A 19,508-nucleotide genomic window follows, 5' to 3' on the forward strand; every position below is an offset into this window, starting at 1 on the left:
TCAATTCATCCTGGATTCCTGGTGGACAGAAACAATATCCTTACTCTCTGTACCTAAGTGCTTATGTACAGTACCAGTCAAACGTTTGGACACACCTACTCATTCAAGGGTTTTTCTTTATTTTTACTATTTTCTACATTATAGAATAATAGTGAAGACATAAAAACTATGAAATCATGTAGTAACCAGTGTTAAACAAATCAAAATATATTTTATATTTGAGATTCTTCAAAGTAGCCACCGTTTGCCTTAATGATAGCTTTGCACACTCTTGGCATTCTCTCAAACAGCTTCATGAGGTAGTCACCTGGAATGCATTTCAATTAACAGGTGTGCCTTGTTAAGTTAATTTGTGGAATTTCTTTCCTTCTTAATGCGTTTGAGCTAATCAGTTGTATTGTGACAAGGTAGGGGTGGTATACATACAGAAGATGGTCTTTTACCAAATAGGGCTAAGTCCATATTATAGCAAGAACAGCTCAAATAAGCAAAGAGACACGACAGTCTATCATTACTTTAAGACGTGATGGTCAGTCAATACAGAACATTTCAAGAACTTTAAAGTTTCTTCAAGTGCAGTCGCAAAAACCATCAAGCGCTATGATGAAACTGGCTCTCATGAGGACCACCACAGGAAAAGAAAACCCAGTGTTACCTCTGCTGCAGAGGATAAGTACATTAGTTACCAGCCTCAGAAATTGCAACCCAAATAAATGCTTCACAGAGTTCAAGTAAACAGACACATCTCAACATCAACTGTTCAGAGGAGACTGGTCTGATAAGTCCAAATTTGCGATTTTTGTTTCCAACCGCCATGTCTTTGTGAGACACAGAGTATGTGAACGGATGATCTCTGCATGTGTGGTTCCCACCATGAAGCATGGAAGAGGAGGTGTGATGGTGCTTTGCTGGTGACACTGTCAGTGATTTATTTAGAATTCAAGGCACACTTAACCAGCATGGCTACAGCATTCTGCAGCGATACGCCATCCCATCTGGTTTGCGCTTAGTGGGAGTATCATTTGTTTTTCAACAGACAATGACCCAAAACACACCTCCAGGCTGTGTAAGGGCTATTTGACCAAGAAAGAGAGTGATGGAGTGCTGCATCAGATGACCTGGTCTCCAAAATCACCCGACCTCAACCCAATTGAGATGGTTTGGGATGAGTTGGACTGCAGATTGAAGGAAAAGCAGCCAACAAGTGCTCAGCATATGTGGGAACTCCTTCGAGACTGTTGGAAAATAATTTCAGGTGAAGCTGGTTGAGAGAATGCCAAGATTGTGCAAAGCTGTTATCAAGACAAATGGTGGCTACTTTGAAGAATCTCAAATATAATTTGATTTCTTTAACACTTTTTTGGTTACTACATGGTTCCATATGTGTTATTTTATAGTATTGATGTCTTAAACTATTTTCTACAATGTAGAAAATAGTAAAACAATGAAAAACCCTTGAATGAGTAGGTGTGCTCAAACTTTTGACTGTTACTGTATATCCTGTATATGTCTCCTATAACTGTTTGATTTATGTAAATATTCAAGTTGCATTTGTCATTCTGTATTTATTTATTGTCTCCTGTGCAAAGTACCTTTCAGATACACTAACACTTTAGAAGACACCAAACATCTAAATAGCTTAGAGCAGGCTTAAAGCTAATAGCTAGCCACTCTCCCTGACCGTTTTCAAATGCCTCCCAGACACCATGGGGATAATGTTGACATAAGAAAGTTCAAATAGTATCTCAACAGAATCCAGAACTTTGAATGACAGGGTAGAGTGAACAATAGCAAATCCTATTAGCTAGGAGATGAAAACAGGGGAGAGAGGGATCATCCCCTAACTTCTGAACTACAGCCCCCCCCCCCCCCCCCCCCCTCAAAAAATGAAAAGGTGAAAGGATACAGGGCAACTCTGCTATAGGTTCAGTTTCTATGCCTTCATGTACAATGGGAGTAGTATTTTTTCAGCAGTGCAACCAATCCAAGTCCAGATGTTGCATTGGGCTCTCTCTCTTTGTGGGATATGTATCCATCCTTGTTTCAACAATCAGTTAGAGGAGCATTGCTTCAGACAACTCCAGGGTCTCAAACATCCTCTTTTCTCCCCACAAATCTTTGAAGAAAGCTCAAGCTCAAAGGCTTGACAGATTGAGGTCAAAGTTAAACCATCACAATCACCTTTTTAAAACAAAGGTTTGGCCGGGCTGGTAGAATTCCTCCTCCAACAATTCACAACCAAATGTGGAAAAACAGAGTGATGGTTGAAATCAGAAATCAGACTAAGAGCAGGGATTGGAGAGTGGTGCAGTTCTCAAAAAGATAGCTTGGTAATTCCCGACATAACAAAGACTTGAGTCCGGTAAGGAAAGCTCAAGCGAGACAAAATATTGCTTCAAAAACAAGCGCATAAATCGAAAACAAAAGACACCCCACACTCGGGACACTGCCACAAGCATATAAAGACAGGGGTTCTCCACAAAGATGGGCACGCTCATAACTGGTAGCGGCAATGTAGTAACAACATCCATAGCACTAATGACGATATTAATAACAAGAGGAATTAAAAGGGGTTTGCATCACGTTCAAATGAAAAGTCATTTCAGAGTTTGGTGGCCTCTTTTGACTCGTTGATTGTGTTCTTCATACAGGTTAGTTTGGTAGGCACACTAACAGGCACTGCATGCGATGGGGGTTGGGGTGTGGTGTGGGGAAGGGCTGTGGTATTGCGTCGGGGCGGGGTGAGGTTCATTTCTGTCCGCTGATGGACTGGGATATGGAGCGAGGCGGGATCATGTCCAGCAGGTATTCCCTCTGACGGTCAGCCAGGCTCGACCCCTTGTGGCCGACCACGTTGCCTGGGTTCAGGTAGGCAATGTTCACCCCTGGAGAGGGAGGAAGAGGGAGGGAGGCAGTGAGAGACTGTCAGAAAGGCCTGCCTCTCAGCCCCAGCCCAACCCCTGGTCTATACAGTCGTATGGCTTATTTCTGTCCCAACCCCAGCCCAACACAGTTGTTTGGCTGATCTCAGTCCCACCCCCAGACCAACTCCTGGTCTATACAGTTGTTTGGTTGATCTCAGTCCCACCCCCAGACCAACTCCTGGTCTATACAGTTGTTTGGTTGATCTCAGTCCCACCCCCAGACCAACTCCTGGTCTATACAGTTGTTTGGCTGATCTCAGTCTCATCCCCAGACCAACTGCTGGTCTATACGGTTGTTTGGCTGATCTCAGTCCCATCCCCAGCCCGCCCCTGGTCTGTTTACTCACCAGGGATGCTGTAGAGCTGGCGGCGGTTGTCGTGATGCTGCTGCTGCTGCTGCTGTTGTTGCTGCTGTGCCCGGCTGTGCCCACTAGTGCTCAGCTGTCCACTGCGCTTTCCAGTCATGCCCAGCAGGCTGCTGGCCACTGAGAGCTGGGAAGCCTGGGCGAAGTTGGACAGAACACCCCGGGCCGAGCCAGACAGACCCCGTTGGAGGGAGGCCTGTGACTGGGTCACCTGGGGCTGAGGCGCCTGGAGGACACACACATATCAGATAGAGAGTCCATCTGTCAGCACGGGACATCCTCAACAACTAAGGGGGGTGTGATGACAGTTGTGGAAATGTGAAAGTAGCAAAGCACATTCCTCGCCCACCTCAGGATTCCCCTTTTTGCAGCCATTTTACCCCTGTTTTTGTGGGGTGTAAATTCACTTGTCACATAATCGTCGCTGGATGAATTTATTTCAAAATAATATATGCCAATTAGGAGACACTTTTAACCAAAGCGACTTACAGTCATGCGTGCATACATTTTAAGTATGGGTGGTCCCAGGAATCAAACCCATTATCCTGGCAAGCGCCGTGCTCTACCAACTGAGCTACAGAGGACCACATAAAAGAAACGCACATTCCAACCTTTGCTTGTAAATACACTTTCCAATCGCTTTTTAACTACCGCTCAAACACATGCCAGTCCAGTTCAAAATGTCAACAATGGCACATGTGGTTTTTGATATGCATCTACTTCAATGACAGAAGAGTAAGTGATCATTGCACAAGAGGGTGGTACATTTTTGTAAAGTTTTAAAAAGTACAGATTTATTTCATTTGAAGTGTTTACACAGAAACTCAGCAAGTCGTCCCGAAAATGTTCAACCAAATCTCATAAATAAGGGGTTTAATATTGCACAAGACAGAGGTTTATGTAGTTTATGAGCTATAATTCAGTCAATATTTGATAAATTTAATTTTTTTTTATCAAGTATCCTTTATGCAGCTGTTACAATTGGACCTTTCATCAACTTTGCTGAACAATGCTAGATGACAGGGTGTCTGTTGCAGCAGGTAGCACTTACTAACAGCGGTGACAGTGACATACCTGTCTGTGTGTGTGATGTCTGCTCATGGACTCAGCCTTACTGACGCTTGGAACAGTTTGAGCTGAACTGGTGGCAAGAGCGGCTTGCAACTGGATTCTCTGCTCAATCTCCTGTGACACATTTAGTAAAATATGGTTATTCACACACACGCACACATACACACACACACACTTTCCCTGTAAACAATGGTTGCCTGAACAGAGAACAAGGAGCCAATGGAATGCTGACCTGTTCCTGCTGTAGAGCCTTAACGAAGGCGTTCTTCAGCCTATTGGTGTGCTCGGCCTTCAGTGCCTTCTTCTGATTGGATGACATACAGGTCTCGCAGAGTATGCGCCCACCCTTCTCCTGCTTCCAGTGAGGGGTGAAGTCCGTCTTGCACTGGGCACAAGAAAAGGGTTCCATGGAGGAGGGCAAACGCAGTTTACCTAAAAGAGAGAGCCACAAGAGTTCAGTGAGGGGAGAGGGGCCCAATTCCAAACGGATTCATCTGATAACATTGTTGGTTTGATGGTTGTGTGCAGGACAAATGGCTGCTAGGCATCAGCAAAAGGGTTCCAGTTCCTTCCCTCACCCTGACTGTCAATGACACTCTGCACAACCTCCTCCAGGCCCACCATATAGATAAACTCGCTGTTGGCCGCTGACGGCAGGAAGTGGAGGAGCGGTGCCGGTGGCTTTGGAGGCGGGATCTCCAGCAGGGTTTTCTCCAACTGCTTCCTCAGGGCCAGCTTGGCGGCCGCCTGGCTACTGGCTGTGTCTGCCATGGAGGAGCCCACCGATGTCCCCCCTGGGCTGTGTGTGGCTGAGGGGCTGACCGCCCCCACCCCGCTGACCCCTCCTGCGGCTCCTGCCGCCTGCATGTGGGTCAAGCTCATGTAGATGGCAGAGGAGGAGGAGGAGCCAGAGCGCTGAGAAGCTGCCACCTGCTGGGTGGAAGACTGCAAGTAAACACAGAGAACCATACACGTCATTCAGAACAGTGGTTTTAAGTTTAAGTCTGATGGCATGACAGCTATATTTATCTGCTAAAAATAATATAACAACCCCCATAACCTGGCATCTGAGTGGAAGCAACTGATTTTGAACCTCTGACAGTGGTATTCAAACTTTTCCAGCAATTTTTCTATGGACGTCCCCTGTCCATAGACTGCTTACAGATGAAGGAAACCAATATGTGATTTTGTAATTTGGGTAAACTATCTCTTTAGTTTAAGAGAACCAATAAATACAATTTCATCAATAAAATTGTATTTTCTAATTATCTCTCAAAAAAGTGTGCATTTATCCCCTACAATAATCTATAGTCTTATTTTTTTTTTTTCCACTGCTCTATGATGATTTTGACCAATAACAGGGATGACATTGGGGTTTACCTGCTGGTAGCTAACGGCGTTGTTAGAGCTGCCAGTCGAGGAGCGCATGCCACCCTGCTTCTGCTGTGCCAGCCTCTGGCCCTGCAGCTGGGCAGGATTGGGCGCTATCACCCTGCTCTGTGACATCATCATCTGAGACATGGAGCTGTTGGTGGCTGACCTGATCACTGAGTGACCCTGGGGGAGGAAAGAGGAGGAAGAGAAGGAGGAAGAGAAGGAGAAAAAGATCATAAGTAAGACATGGGTGGTGTTTGTCAGTTTTCAGTGTCATGTCTTTTTCCTGCTCATATTCACCATAGTTTATTTAAGAGGGTAATGCCTCTTCATACCACGAGATGGTGTCACTGTGCTATTAAAGAAACAGGAGACCTCTGCTTTATTGTGAGATGGTTCTCATGCTAAATGTAAAAATAATTGTTCAATCCCATCCCCCAACCCCCCTCTGTCTTCCTTGTGCCTGCCCAACTTGCATTGTGACCGACCCAAGGCACAAAGGGAACCCTAAGAGAACCAGTACTGTAGCCCACCTGTGCAGTGCTGTAGCCCACCTGTGCAATGCTGTAGCCCACCTGTGCAGTGCGATGGTTCTGGGGCTCTGGGGTGTGGTGGCCAGGGCGGCCAGACATCTTGCTCATGCTCTGAGCCCCGTGGACGGCACCGCTCTGGAGGGCAGACGCTGTGTTCTGGACCACAGGGACCTGATGGGGGCGGAGGGTAGAGGTGATACATAGAATAATACTAACATAATAAGGTTATTTACCTGACACTTTTATCCAAAGCAACTTATAGGTAAGCCCTTTACACTCCATACTGTATATTGGGTGAAAATAGCAGATTTGGTCACTGATATGCCCATAAATTGGATAGTGGTATAGTAACATACTATACATTACATCAGAGCTCTGGGTATCTGTTTTAAAGCGGTATATTTTATTTTTTATTTAATTTTATTTAACCTTTATTTAACTAGGCAAGTCAGTTAAGAACAAATTCTTATTTACAATGATGGCCTACCAAAAGATTTAAAATAAAAATATAGGACAAAACACACATCACGGCAAGAGACACCACAACACTACAAAAAGAGAGACCTAAGACGACAACATAGCATGGCAGCAACACATGACATGGGAATCAACTGACAGACATTCTAAGCGGGCAACAAGAAGATGCCCCCATCCTTCGCGCCAATTGGGTTACTTTGGCATTAATGATCACTATGTTTGATGTACAGTTACGAGGATGACATGGCGTCATACCCTGGGTTGTTATTCTGAACAGAAGGAGCCTATATTCGGGGTCTCTAAAGTGTTCCCTTTCAATTAAAATGGTTATGCATATGCTTCTCATTTTTAAAAAAATGTTTAGGCCCTATAGGCCAATTCCCCTGAGTGTAAAGTGTTAATGCATAAGCAGTAAGTGAGTGAGAAAAGGATGAGTGCAGTGGATGAGTGAGTGAGAGAGTGATAAGTGGAATGGCTGAGAGAATGAGAGAGGGATGAGTGCGGTGGCTGAGAGAGTGAGAGAGGGATGAGTGCGGTGGCTGAGAGAGTGAGAGAGGGATGAGTGCGGTGGCTGAGAGAGTGAGAGAGGGACTGGGTGGGTGACTGACTGACCTTCTGCACCAGGTTCTCCTTCTGCATCTGGCTCTGCCTCAGCTTCTTCAGCAGCACCAGCCGGGCCTCCTCCAGCCTCAGCTCCTCTCTCAGAGCCCTGATCATCTTCTGCCTCTCCTCCCCTGTCTTACCCTGAAGCACACACATAGAAACAAATGAGCACACATACTGCACCCACTTCTGCCATTCCTCTCCATACACACATATACAACTATAAAACTTGTCATTTTATCTATTGTACTTGGTTTTTGTGTATAGATGATGTGTTACAGCTGATGCCAATGATGTAGAGAGGATATAATGTATTATAGCTAATACCAAATGAATATCTGTACTGTTTTCCTAGAGTGTCTCAAAACAATCTGAGTGGTCCACAATGTGTTTTTTTATTCATTAATGTATTAATAACTCTATACAACTATGCACTATTCTAACACTATTCTAACACACAAAAAGACAATATGCACATACTTCTACATTTTTCAAGACTGCAATAATATGTGCTGAAACACACACCTTAAACATCTCCAGGTTCGCTACCCTCAGGCGTTCTTCCCCTTGGCTGGGCCCTCTTGGACTGGACGCCTCATTGTCTGACAGGACGATCACATCAGGGGAGGGTGTGTGTCGCTCCCGGTCAACGTCACTGTGGAGGAACACACACACTTTCAACTCTGACTGATTTTTAAATTGTAAAAAAGATTTATATTTTCCCTCCTATCCTCTTGTACTCCCCCTCTCTTCTCTCTCCTCCACTCACCCTCTCCGGGCGCTGAAATCCACCGGCTCCTCGCCCATGTTCTCCTTCCCGCTCTTTCCCACCATGCCATGGGCTCCCACAACCTGACCACGGAGGCTCCCATTGGTCTTCTCCTCATAAGCCCCTCCCCCTGAAGACCCATGACCCTTGACCTCACCCCCTAGGGCCCCGCCTCCTGAGACCCCTCCCAACACTCCCCCCTCCAGGCTGGCCAGGTCCTTGCGTTTCAGATAGGCCAGCATCTTGAGGCGCTCCATGGCTTGGTGGCCCTCCATCTTGATGCGTTTGGAGAGCAGCTCGTCTCGCTCACTGCTTGTGGCGCCGCCTGCAGGCGAGGAGGAGTCCAGGCCTCGCTTCAGCAGGCTCAGCCGCACCGCCTCCTCATTCAGTCGCTCCATTATGGACTGGATGGATGAGAAAGAAAGAGAGAGACAGGGATGAAGGGATGGAGAGGAGTATGTAGGAACATCTCTAACTTAGCCGTGATTATTTGTCCTAAGGTAAAATAAAGAATTTCTGATATCAAAAGAGCAACATGATTATGACATATCTTGAAATGTGCAACTCAAACAATGAAAATCTCTACTCAAGCAAAGAAAGAAAATATCTTCACTTGTACGTACAGTGGGCATACTTGAGCTGATGATACACTAGCAAATTTTGGAAACAATATATTGCTGGCAATGGAGTGGGGTATGAGACACTCGAGCAATTATAAGCAATATGGCCATGAATAGCATATGAAAATAAAATCTAAAATTCCCCATTTATTTACTCATCTCCTATAGCTTTTTGTTGCCTGTTGACAGACACATTGGTACTGGAATTTGTCAGCTAACAAACAAGCAACAAAGAACTCAACCTACTGTCAGTCAAGTCAACAATGGCAATGCAGACATAAAGATAACTACATTTAGCAAACGTTTTGCTTCACAATTCTAAGCTAGTAAGTGTAAATGGTTATCAAGCTATCCAGCTAGTTTAACATACAAAAAAACTTATCCAAACAAAAAACTAAATGTAAAATCTACATGGCTAGCTAGCGAATTAGCCTGTTAGTCCGATTAACATAGCATGGGTTTAAATTAGCATGCTAATGACGATTAGCATGCACCCCCGCGTGGATATCTGTCAGTTAACATGACAAACTCAATACAGTATGTACACTGAATGTACAAAAAAACACTAGGATCACCTGCTCTTTCAATGACAGACTGACCAGGTGAATCAAGGTGAAAGCTAGGATCCCTTACTGATGTCACCTGTTAAATCCACTTCAATCCGTGTGGATGAAGGGGAAGGAACAGGTTAAAGAAGGATTTTTAAGTCTTGAGACATGGATTGTGTATGTGTGCGCCATTCAGAGGGTGAATGGGCAATGCAACATTTTTAAGTACCTTTGAATGGGGTATGGTAGTAGGTGCCAGTCACCCTGGTTCGAGTGTGTCAAGAACTGCAACGCAACTGGGTTTAGAATGGTCCACCACCCAAAGGACATCCAGCCAACTTGACGCAACTGTGGGAAGCATTGGAGTCAACCTGGGCCAACATCCCTGTGGGACCCTTTCGACTGATCAAAATTACCCAGCTTATAAAAAGTTGCTAATTTTCAATGGAAAAATGTTGCAGCAGCCACAGTGAAGCATAGCTGACAGGTCTGCTGCTCTCCCACCATATTGTTTGTTTTGCCACCTCAGACAGCGCTAACAGTTAGCTGCCATTACCCCTGTCCCATAACCATAGACTAGCAGCAGGTTAACACAGTGCAGCACACACAGCTATCCTATTGAATTAAGAGTCAAATAAGCATGTGTAACAACTGTGTTACAACTCCAAGAATCATTATTCATACCTCCATCCTAAAAGTTAATATTTCCATCAAAGCCAACAGAAAACAATGGGAGAAATGCTTGCTGCCCTTTAACATGGCTGCAGATACAGAAAAACGCACACACCCACACTTTTTCCTTCCTGACCTCCTTCTCCAGTCTGAGTTAAAGGGGTATGTAATATGATATGTACCCAAGACAGAACATGCTTGAGGGCTTTATGTATCTATATGGATGTATACTGTATCCTGTGTGTGTTTGTGTGTGTACTATTACATGCATGGGCACATATGATGCCTTAAACATGCACTCAAATGCGCATAAAGACGGTCATTTAATTAATATGTCGTGTCCTCTATCAGGCCCTGAAATGGTTAACCGTGTGTGTGTGTGTGCGCAAATCCGATTGTATTTGACACACTTGAGTCATAGGAAGGTTGGTTGAGGATGCACAGGCAGGCAATGTAGGTTGTGCACAGGGAGTTAGTTTGCCCTGCAACTTAGACCAATAATACGCTTAAAGAAATCAGAGAGTGATGAGGATTGGCCCGGAAGAGTGGGGGGAGGGGTTGTCAAGGGACTAGATGGTGGACTGGTTATAATTAGAGCATAATGCCTTGCTATGTAGAAATGGTAGCACTCTTGTGTACACACACACACACACACACACACACACACACACACACACACACACGGTTTTTCAATGTAGCAATCTTTAAAAAAATGTATTGTATGTTTACTACTCTCACTCTCCAGGTCCAGAGAGTCATCACGAGACATGGAAGTTACCAAAAAAAAAAGGAAGTGGTAACCCATGTAGAAAACTGTGGAGAGAGAGCAGATCAAGAGAGATGAGGAGCAGGTAGAAAAGTGAGAAAGTGCGAGTAAAACCAAACGTGGCTAACAAGCCAATCAGAATTGCATTGTGGTGTGTGTTTTTGTGTCTAGTGTGTACATGTGATCATCTTTACCCAGCACCTCTTGCTACCCCCCCCCCCCCCCCCCCCCCCCCTTCTCTGTCCCTATTGCTCCTTATATAATGTGATGACTGTTTCCTTCAGCTGCAACAAACCACCATTTCTCTTTCCCCCTCTCACCAGTCTCCTCCTACAGCGCCCAACCCCAACACGCATCGACACACATGCGCACACACATGCACACATACACCACACTCTGGGCCCGCTGCCAAACAACACAAGTCAGACGCCTCCATACCGCGAGAGGAAGAGAGGAGGAAGAAAAAGGGGGTGCTATAAGATGGAAGGATGGTAAACGAGAGGGGGTGATCAGCATAAGCACAGACACACACACATACTTAAACAGCACACAGACAGACAGTCAGACATACACACTAACATTCCCCAAAGCTACATAATCATTATCTTGCAAAGTGAATCTACTGTTGAAGTGATGTAGAGGTTGGACAAAAATACATTCTACTGGGACCAGCACCCTCGATGAAAAAAAATACAGGGATATACACAAAGCTGTCTTTACTGTCCTTTCTCTTTTTTACAATGATCATATTGGCATTAAAATAAGACAATCCTACAGGGATTATGGACAAAGACCGCTATAATACAGTTTATTATAATCACTGTAGCCTATATGCTGTAAAAAGAGAGCTATACAATAGAAGACTGACACAGTAACAGATAACGATATGTACAGTATTCTTCATCCATACCCAGCCCTGCGAGAAGACACGGGCGCACCCACACACACACACACACAGGGATTTCAGAGACCATGCCAACATAAGGCTCCTTTGTTCCCGTTCCTCAACCCCCACCCCTCCTCCATTTTCCTACAGTTGTGCGATGCCAACAAAGCACCCGTATAAACACTCCCCTCCCTCCCCTCTCCCCGTCCTGACTCCACTTCCCTCCATCCATCCCTCAAAAAACACTGGGGAGAAAATACAACTTTGTTTTATCGTAAACATATGCTGCATAGTTGTGTTTGCAAGACCCCGAGGGGGGAAGGGAAGTGACAAATAAGGGCTTATGTCGTACTGTTAGGAATATAGTCCCAAGGGCTTTGATTTATGTAGGGACCAAGTATGTGCATGTACGTGGTGAATGAGGAGTTGATTACAAACAGAGATGTGATTTACTTCTTTAACCTTATTGTTTCATGGTACTAGCAGAAGTCAGCGCAGAAGCAGCGTTAGAAACCTACCAACCCACTGCCTAACCTGTCAATGAGAGAGCACAGGTTGTATGCAAATAATGAAGTACTGATGATCACCCCACATTTGACAACACATTGGTAGCAAGGTGCAACCGAATGGAAGAAAGGAATCAGCCATGAACCCACCCATTGAGTCCTGACTTAATGTGGGAAAACCCTGAGCTAAGTTCTGAAAAAACACCAACACCAAAAAAATCTGGTTTTAACATTTGTTCCAACATAATACCCTACAGCAGTGGTTCCCAAACTGTGGGTCCGGCAGGGGTCCAGGTGGGTTGCGTGATAAGAAAAATGTGTGTATTGCACATATTTAGAAATACATTTTCGGGATGGAAAAACACTTTCAGTGTCAACTTAAATGACTAAAATCAAATAGAAAGTATGTAGAAAAGATAATGGACCTATAGAATAGCCTATAATCTTTGAGAACATACAACAAAATAATGCTAGACTATCAGGCCCCCATTCATGTTGCTATAATATTTGAGCATAGGAACACAGCATTAGCCATTAAAAAAATAATTGAATTGCAGGAGATTAGCTATTAACTGCAAAATGTGTAGAATAGCTGGAAATTAGCTTTAAAAATATACATTTTTCTGTCCTCTGCTAAGGTGATATTGTTTCCTTATTCTTTGGTTTGTGTAATAGTAAAACGAGCAACTTTTATATGTGTTGTGTTGTGATACTTGTAACTGATTTGCCTTTCATAATTGCCCCCGAGGGGATAAATAAAGTTGTATTTAATTTAAATGAATATGAATATGTATTGTCAGACTGAATCGCTAGAAATGATTATCAGGCTAATCTAAAAATCCTAATCATCCTATTAACAGGGCCTTAAGTTTATCTCATAACTGTAGCCTGATGAAAACTGTATTGACTGAAAAGAAAGGGAAAAATATATGAGGACATGGCGGTGATGGCATCAAGGGTTGTTGTCTACAACCAATAGGGTTTCATCACACGATCAACCCCAGGGTACAGAGGGTTCCTGACATGAGACTGATTAGGAAACAGTGTCCATGGAAACCAAGGGGTAGCTGGTCACCTTGACAAAAAAGTCAGAAACATTTAATAAAAAAAATCAGAATCTATTCAATTGGATGAATCTATTTACTCACACAATTAATCTGTCACAATTCAAATGCAAAACACACACAGTTCAACATTACACTGTAATATCATATCATACACACACCTGTAGTGTCAGATCATGTAATCCAGACAAACGAACCTACACACCGACACCCACACCCATCATCCTGCTCCCACTACACTACAACAACACTTAGGAGGCCCAGCTCTTCATCACACAACACTTATCACATGGTTGCCATGGCAACTATGGCCTGTCTATTTATAGACCGCACCACTAATCAATTTAATTTCTGCGGTTGCCTAAGCAAAGGAGGGAGCAAGGGACAAAGGGAGCAAGAAGAAGAGGAGGAGAGAGCAGAGATGTCAGAGTTCTGTGTTCGGTGTACAGTGGAGATGCTGAATTTCCCCAGAAAGACATCCATACCTTTGTCCAAATGATACATGAACCATGATTGACCTAGACAGAAGCTTTGTTAAGAGGATTGTGAAATGGACCAAGATGGACAGACATGTACATGAATATTATGAATACGGGCAATTCCACGGGTAACAGAATGATGCTCACTTTAACCCTATCAGTCCCAAGACTCCAGCAAAGATCTGCTTTTCATTTATCTGACTTTCAATTATCTGCATATTCAGCCCTTATTTTAAGCCAATTAAGTGTTTTAGACCTACCATTTAAATTTTCAGGACAACCATGGCTACAAGTAAAACACAAAACAATTTGACAAACAGTTGCATTCATGAGTTTTATTGACAAATGTCAACAATAACAAAAAATGGTCAGCCAAAGCAAAAACCTGGTAAAAATAAATGTATATGAATTCTGTAAGTACAGAAATTGTTTGCTCACTGCGAAATGAATATTCAGTAGTCAGTGACAACTGTGTGGAGTTTGTGACCACAACTATGTGAGCTTATTAAAGCAAAATAGATACTATGTCCTGGGATTTCCTATGATGTTATATCTATAAGAACCCCTTATCTTTTAACGACTCGTGTGTAGCTTGTGAGCGTCATAGAGCAAAACATGTTACATGTATGTGTCCGTGAGGGTCTCAGAAGACGTTTTTATAAAAAGACCCGGCCCCCTTCGGGATCCGTCTCACAAACACCACTCTAGCTCAGCCCCTGTTAATCACACACTCATTTTTGATTTATTTAACTAGGCAAGTCAGTTGAGAACAAATTCTTATTTACAATGACGGCTTACCCCGGCCAAATCTGGACAAAGCTGGGCCAATTGTGCGCCGCCCTATAGGACTCCCAATCACGGCCGGATGTGATACAGCCTGGATTCGACATCGATAAAAGACAGCACTGTGCAACCGTCTTCATTGACCTGGCCAAGGCTTTCGACTCTGTCAATCACCGCATTCTTATCGGCAGACTCAATAGCCTTGGTTCACCAACTACTTCTCAGATAGAGTTCAATGTGTCAAATCAGAGGGCCTGTTGTCCGGACCTCTGGCAGTCTCTATGGGGGTGCAACAGGGCTCAATTCTCGGGCCGACTCTTTTCTCTGTATAATATCAATGATGTCACTCTTGCTGCTGGTGATTCTCTGATCCACCTCTACGCAGACGACACCATTCTGTATACATCTGCCTCTTCTTTGGACACTGTGTTAACAAACCTCCAAACGAGATTAAACGCCATACAACACTCCAACTGCTTTTAAATGCTAGTAAAACTAAGTGCATGCTCTTCAACCCGCACCCTCCCGCCCGACTAACATCACTACTCTGGACGGTTCGGACTTAGAATATGTGGACAACTACAAATACCTAGGTGTCTGATTAGACTGTAAACTCTCCTTCCAGACTCACATTATGCAGCTCCAATCTAAAATTAAATCTAGAATTGTCTTCCTACTTTACAACAAAACCTCCTTCACTCATGCTGCCAAACATACCCTCGTAAAACTGACTATCCTACAGATCCTTGACTTCGGCGATGTCATTTACAAAATATCCTCCAACACTCTACTCAGCAAGCTGGATGTAGTCTATCACAGTGCCATCCGTTTTATCACCAAAGCCCCATTTACTGCCCACCACTGCGACCTTTATGCTCTTGTAGGCTGGCCCTCACTACATATTTGTCGCCAAACTCACTGGCTCCAGGTCATCTATACGACTTTGCTAGGTAAAGTCCCGCCTTATCTCAGCTCATTGGTCACCATAGCAACACCCACCCGTAGCGTAAGCTCCAGCAGGTATATTTCACTGGACATCCCCAAAGCCAACACTTACTTTGGCTGCCTTTCCTTACAGTTCTCTGCTGCCAATGACCAGAACGAATTGCAAAAATCACTGAAGCTGGAGTTGTATATCTCCCTCTCTAACTTTAAGCTGTCAGAGCACCTTACCGATCACTGTCCCTGTACACAGCCAACCTGTAAACAGCACACCCAACTACCTCATCCCCATATTATTACTTACCTTCTTGCTCTTTTGCACCCCAGTATCTCTACTTGCACATCATCATCTGTACATCTATAACTCCAGTATTAATGCTAAATTGTAATTATTTTGCCTCTATGGCCTATTTATTGCCTTACCTCCCTACTCTTCTACATTTGCACACACTGAACATAGATTTTTCTATTATGTTATTGACTGTACATTTGTTTATGTGTAGCTCTGTGTTGTTGTTTTTGTCGCACTGCTTTGCTTTATCTTGGCCAGGTTGCAGTTGTAAATGAGAACTTGCCTCTTGCACTGAGATGCAGTGTCTTAGACTGCTGCGCCACTCGGGAGCCTGATGGTCTTTAGGTCAAACACATGATGTTTAAAGGGGGTTAGAACTCCAAAACGCAATGATGGGACTCATTGGGTTAAAATGTATGCCAAACAAAAACCAACGATTGTTAAACAAACCAAAAAATTCTATACACAAGGAAGAGTTTTAACAATTTTCACAGAAAATGTTACAAAAACACATTTAGTTGAAGAACAGTGCAGATGCAAAGTTTGGTAACAGAATGATGGCACAAAGAGCACAAACCATCATTCTGTTACCAAACTTTGCATCTGCACTGTTCTTCAAGTACATGTGTTTTTGTAACATTTTCAGTGGAAATTGTTTAAGTAGTATTTCTGCATTGTTGTATCATTTGTTAAGCTTTGCAATCATTGGTTTATGTTTGAAATAAATGTTAAAGTGAAACATGTGAGTCTCAGCATCTTTCTGTTGCCATGGAATTGCACATACACAAATGCATTGCAGCTGCCATAAGGCCTATCCCATCTAGGTCAATAAGGCCTAGCCTATAACATGGGTCACAGAGTTGGGCCCCCTGTCCCTTTAAGAACAGGACAGTCACCCATTATCTCTCCTTTCTGTTCCCCTGTGGTGCCAAGCACTGTCCTAACGCGCTACCCAGTCTGAGCCGGTCTATAACCTCAGGATATGAAATGATCTCTTAATGTGAAGCCTTTAGTGACATCACACGGGAGAGAGAGAGAGAGACAGGTGGTAATATGTGTGCGTGTGTGTGGGTGGGAGTACAAACGCGTGATGTGTGCGAAATTCAGATTAGTTCTATTGGAGTTTGTATTGTAGAAGCCTTTCAAACCCTCCACACGGCTTCTAACCTACATTAACCAACACATCGTCTGCCAACCACTCGTGTCAGGGTTTGTGTTGTGATGATGATGTGAGGTATATGAACCCTAAAGAGTTGCCAGTTCGGGTCCCACTTCAGTTCAACCCTGGCTGTGCTCCTTTAACTGCACACTTCAGTCCAATTTGCTTCTGGAGATGAACAGCCCAAGAGATGTATAATTTGCAGCCAGGAGATATACAAATTGAGACTAGAATGACAGAAGAGCACGGAAGGGTCGACAACCACCTGTCCATCCCCTTACTGCATTTCTATTCCAAAAATAAAATGTATGGCAGAGGAATCTCCAAACGTTCCTCTCACCTGCAAAAGTCAACTAGACAAGTTCTTACAGGAAATAAATCATCAGGAAAATGACAGTCAAAATTCGGCATAAATCAAAGATTTTGGCTTTTTATCTGTTTGTTACGGTTCGTTCTATCTTTGTATAAATCAGTGCAACTGATTAAGGTCTCTGTTTGACCTCCATGAGTAAATGCCATGATAGGTTGAACAAGTGGTTCTCAAGGATGGAAAGATTTACTATTGGATTCCTGGAAAAAGTGGCAATGACTAGTGAAACATTGTCCCTCTGTGTTGGTCACAAAAACCAAAGAGGTGAAGTCAAAGTCTAACCCTAGTGGGAATGAATACAGAAGTTACAAAATGTTAATAAATAAACACTTACATAAACCAAATAGATTATCTGCTTATCTATTGGTTTTCACAAGTGACATTTCTTATGCAAAAATACATCAATTGACCTGTCACTGAAACATACCTGCCACTGAAATGTTCATAAAACTCAAGAGGAAAAAAAAACGAGGTTGACATCAGCTATACAAAATTTGATTAAAGTCAACTGATAAGAACTCTGATCGTCTGGTTGCCCCACGTATCACTACAGGCATTCACTGATTCCTTCAACAGCACTTGTCATCGCCAACCATGGTGGCCATTTGCATAGGGCTAGGAAACAAGTTGAGAGGGTGAACACGTCTTCACTTACGTAAATGGCTGATGCATTTTGAATTCATTTTATTGTATGACATATGCACAACACTTCATGCCATTTGTCTCCAGTTCGCTCAACAAATATCCATGTTCAGAAACTCGATCGTAGCAACGTTGATAAATATATTTAAACAATCAAATTACAACCATCGGTTTCAGATTAACATTTTGTTCATAACGACACCACGAAGACGCATTTTTCCCCCAACCAATCTAGGTTAACCTCAAGGGACTCGAGATTAAACAATAAACGTATTCTGCTCTATGTATCAATATGATCCGCGCTCACTGTATCATTTATTGCTACAATGTAAACAAATTTGGAACGTTAAAACATTATCAACGTTTGTGTCAGCTGTTTTAGACAGACCTCTTTCATTACCTACATGTTGGAACTAAAAATAACGGCAAAGCACATAACTATTAACCCAATAGAACTACTATGTAACCGTTATTTCGCTACTCATCTCACATTGTCCCAATACTTCAGTTGGACTGAAGTCTGGAGCCTTATCACATCTAGAACCATGATCCGGGGATTTTTAGTTAAACTTCACTTCAGATAGGCCGCGGAAAAATCCTCGGTCTCACCTGACTCGCCTTCACCCCGCAGGTTCCACTGGCTTCGGGTTTGGCTTTGGGATCCTGGGGCGCTGCAGTAAATCCTCACAACCAGTCAGTCCCCGGCACTGGCAGGCAATACAAAAGCGCTGATTGGGCCCCGACAAGCTCTCACGCTCTCTGTCCGTAACCAGACAGACAAATTATTGGACCGCGCTTGTGTCACTGACGCGCCTCTACTCAAAAGGTGTATGTTGTTGTCTGGAGGTGAGAAAATAGGAGAAATTGACCGAGATGCCCATCCTGTGAACAATACAATATTTAGGCTAAATGCCATCGAAAACATGACATTTGCTCATGTTGTCAGTTATTCTACTGTAGACATCGCGTCGAATTCATTGATTGTAGCCTACTGGGCCTACTTTGATGCATTTATACTATTTTTAGTCAAGGGGCAGTTTTGTCAAGTTCTTGTAGACCGTTTCTTATGCAATCACTTGGACCTTATGTATTTGAAACATATTTCACGGCTGAGGTAGGCTACCAGTATGGGACCAGCATTCAGCATGCATTATACCCGATTTAACAATAAGCAAAGGCCATTTAATTGGCATGAGTAATCAACACTTAATTGCTTACATGCAAATCTACATGCATTTTAATTGGCATTCCAACTTTTGTAAGCTACCATTGAACATTAAGATTATCAGCCATATGCTTATACAATTTAGTTGAACAAATACTGTTAAACCATTGTTTATTTATTCTGCAAAGGATGCTGCATGAAAGCTTTTGACCGCAATGCAAAATGCGTCCTCTAGTGGCTACCTGGTAGTATTGCGTGGACACGTTACTGTACTGTAAAAGCATTATACTATATTTTACCAAATACACTATATAGATACAAAAGTATGTGGACACCCCTTCAAATTAGTGTATTTGGCTATTTTGACCGGTGTATAAAATCAAGCACACAGCCATGCAATCTCCGTGGACAAACATTGGCAGTAGAATGGCCTTACTGAAGAGCTCTGTGACTTTCAACATGGCACGGTCATAGGATGCCACCTTTCCAAAAAGTCAG

At 43.3% G+C, this 19,508-nt stretch overlaps 1 protein-coding gene across 7 annotated transcripts; it reads right to left on the reverse strand.

Annotated features, from left to right (window-relative positions):
* Positions 1-1,385: 1,385 nt before the first annotated feature.
* On the reverse strand, positions 1,386-18,812 carry LOC110513321 (transcriptional repressor p66-beta). 7 transcript variants are annotated; one of them, XM_021593243.2, is made up of 11 exons: positions 18,455-18,812; positions 8,117-8,520; positions 7,873-8,002; positions 7,357-7,488; positions 6,268-6,438; positions 5,741-5,917; positions 4,939-5,305; positions 4,593-4,792; positions 4,364-4,474; positions 3,272-3,515; positions 1,386-2,885 (listed from the first exon to the last, which is right to left on the reverse strand). In XM_021593243.2, exons 2-11 carry the CDS (start codon positions 8,512-8,514, stop codon positions 2,749-2,751), a joined length of 2,067 nt encoding a protein of 688 aa, XP_021448918.1. In that variant the 5' UTR covers positions 8,515-8,520; positions 18,455-18,812; the 3' UTR covers positions 1,386-2,748. The 7 variants fall into 7 exon arrangements, with proteins under 7 accessions (XP_021448918.1, XP_021448910.1, XP_021448905.1 ...); XM_021593235.2 differs by lacking the exon at positions 18,455-18,812 and adding an exon at positions 18,336-18,453 and having other exon boundaries at positions 4,939-5,290; XM_021593230.2 differs by lacking the exon at positions 18,455-18,812 and adding an exon at positions 18,336-18,452 and having other exon boundaries at positions 4,939-5,293.
* Between the last annotated feature and the right edge of the window lie 696 nt (positions 18,813-19,508).

Source organism: Oncorhynchus mykiss, chromosome 3, assembly GCF_013265735.2.
Source record: "Oncorhynchus mykiss isolate Arlee chromosome 3, USDA_OmykA_1.1, whole genome shotgun sequence".
Classification (NCBI taxonomy): Eukaryota; Metazoa; Chordata; class Actinopteri; order Salmoniformes; family Salmonidae; genus Oncorhynchus; species Oncorhynchus mykiss.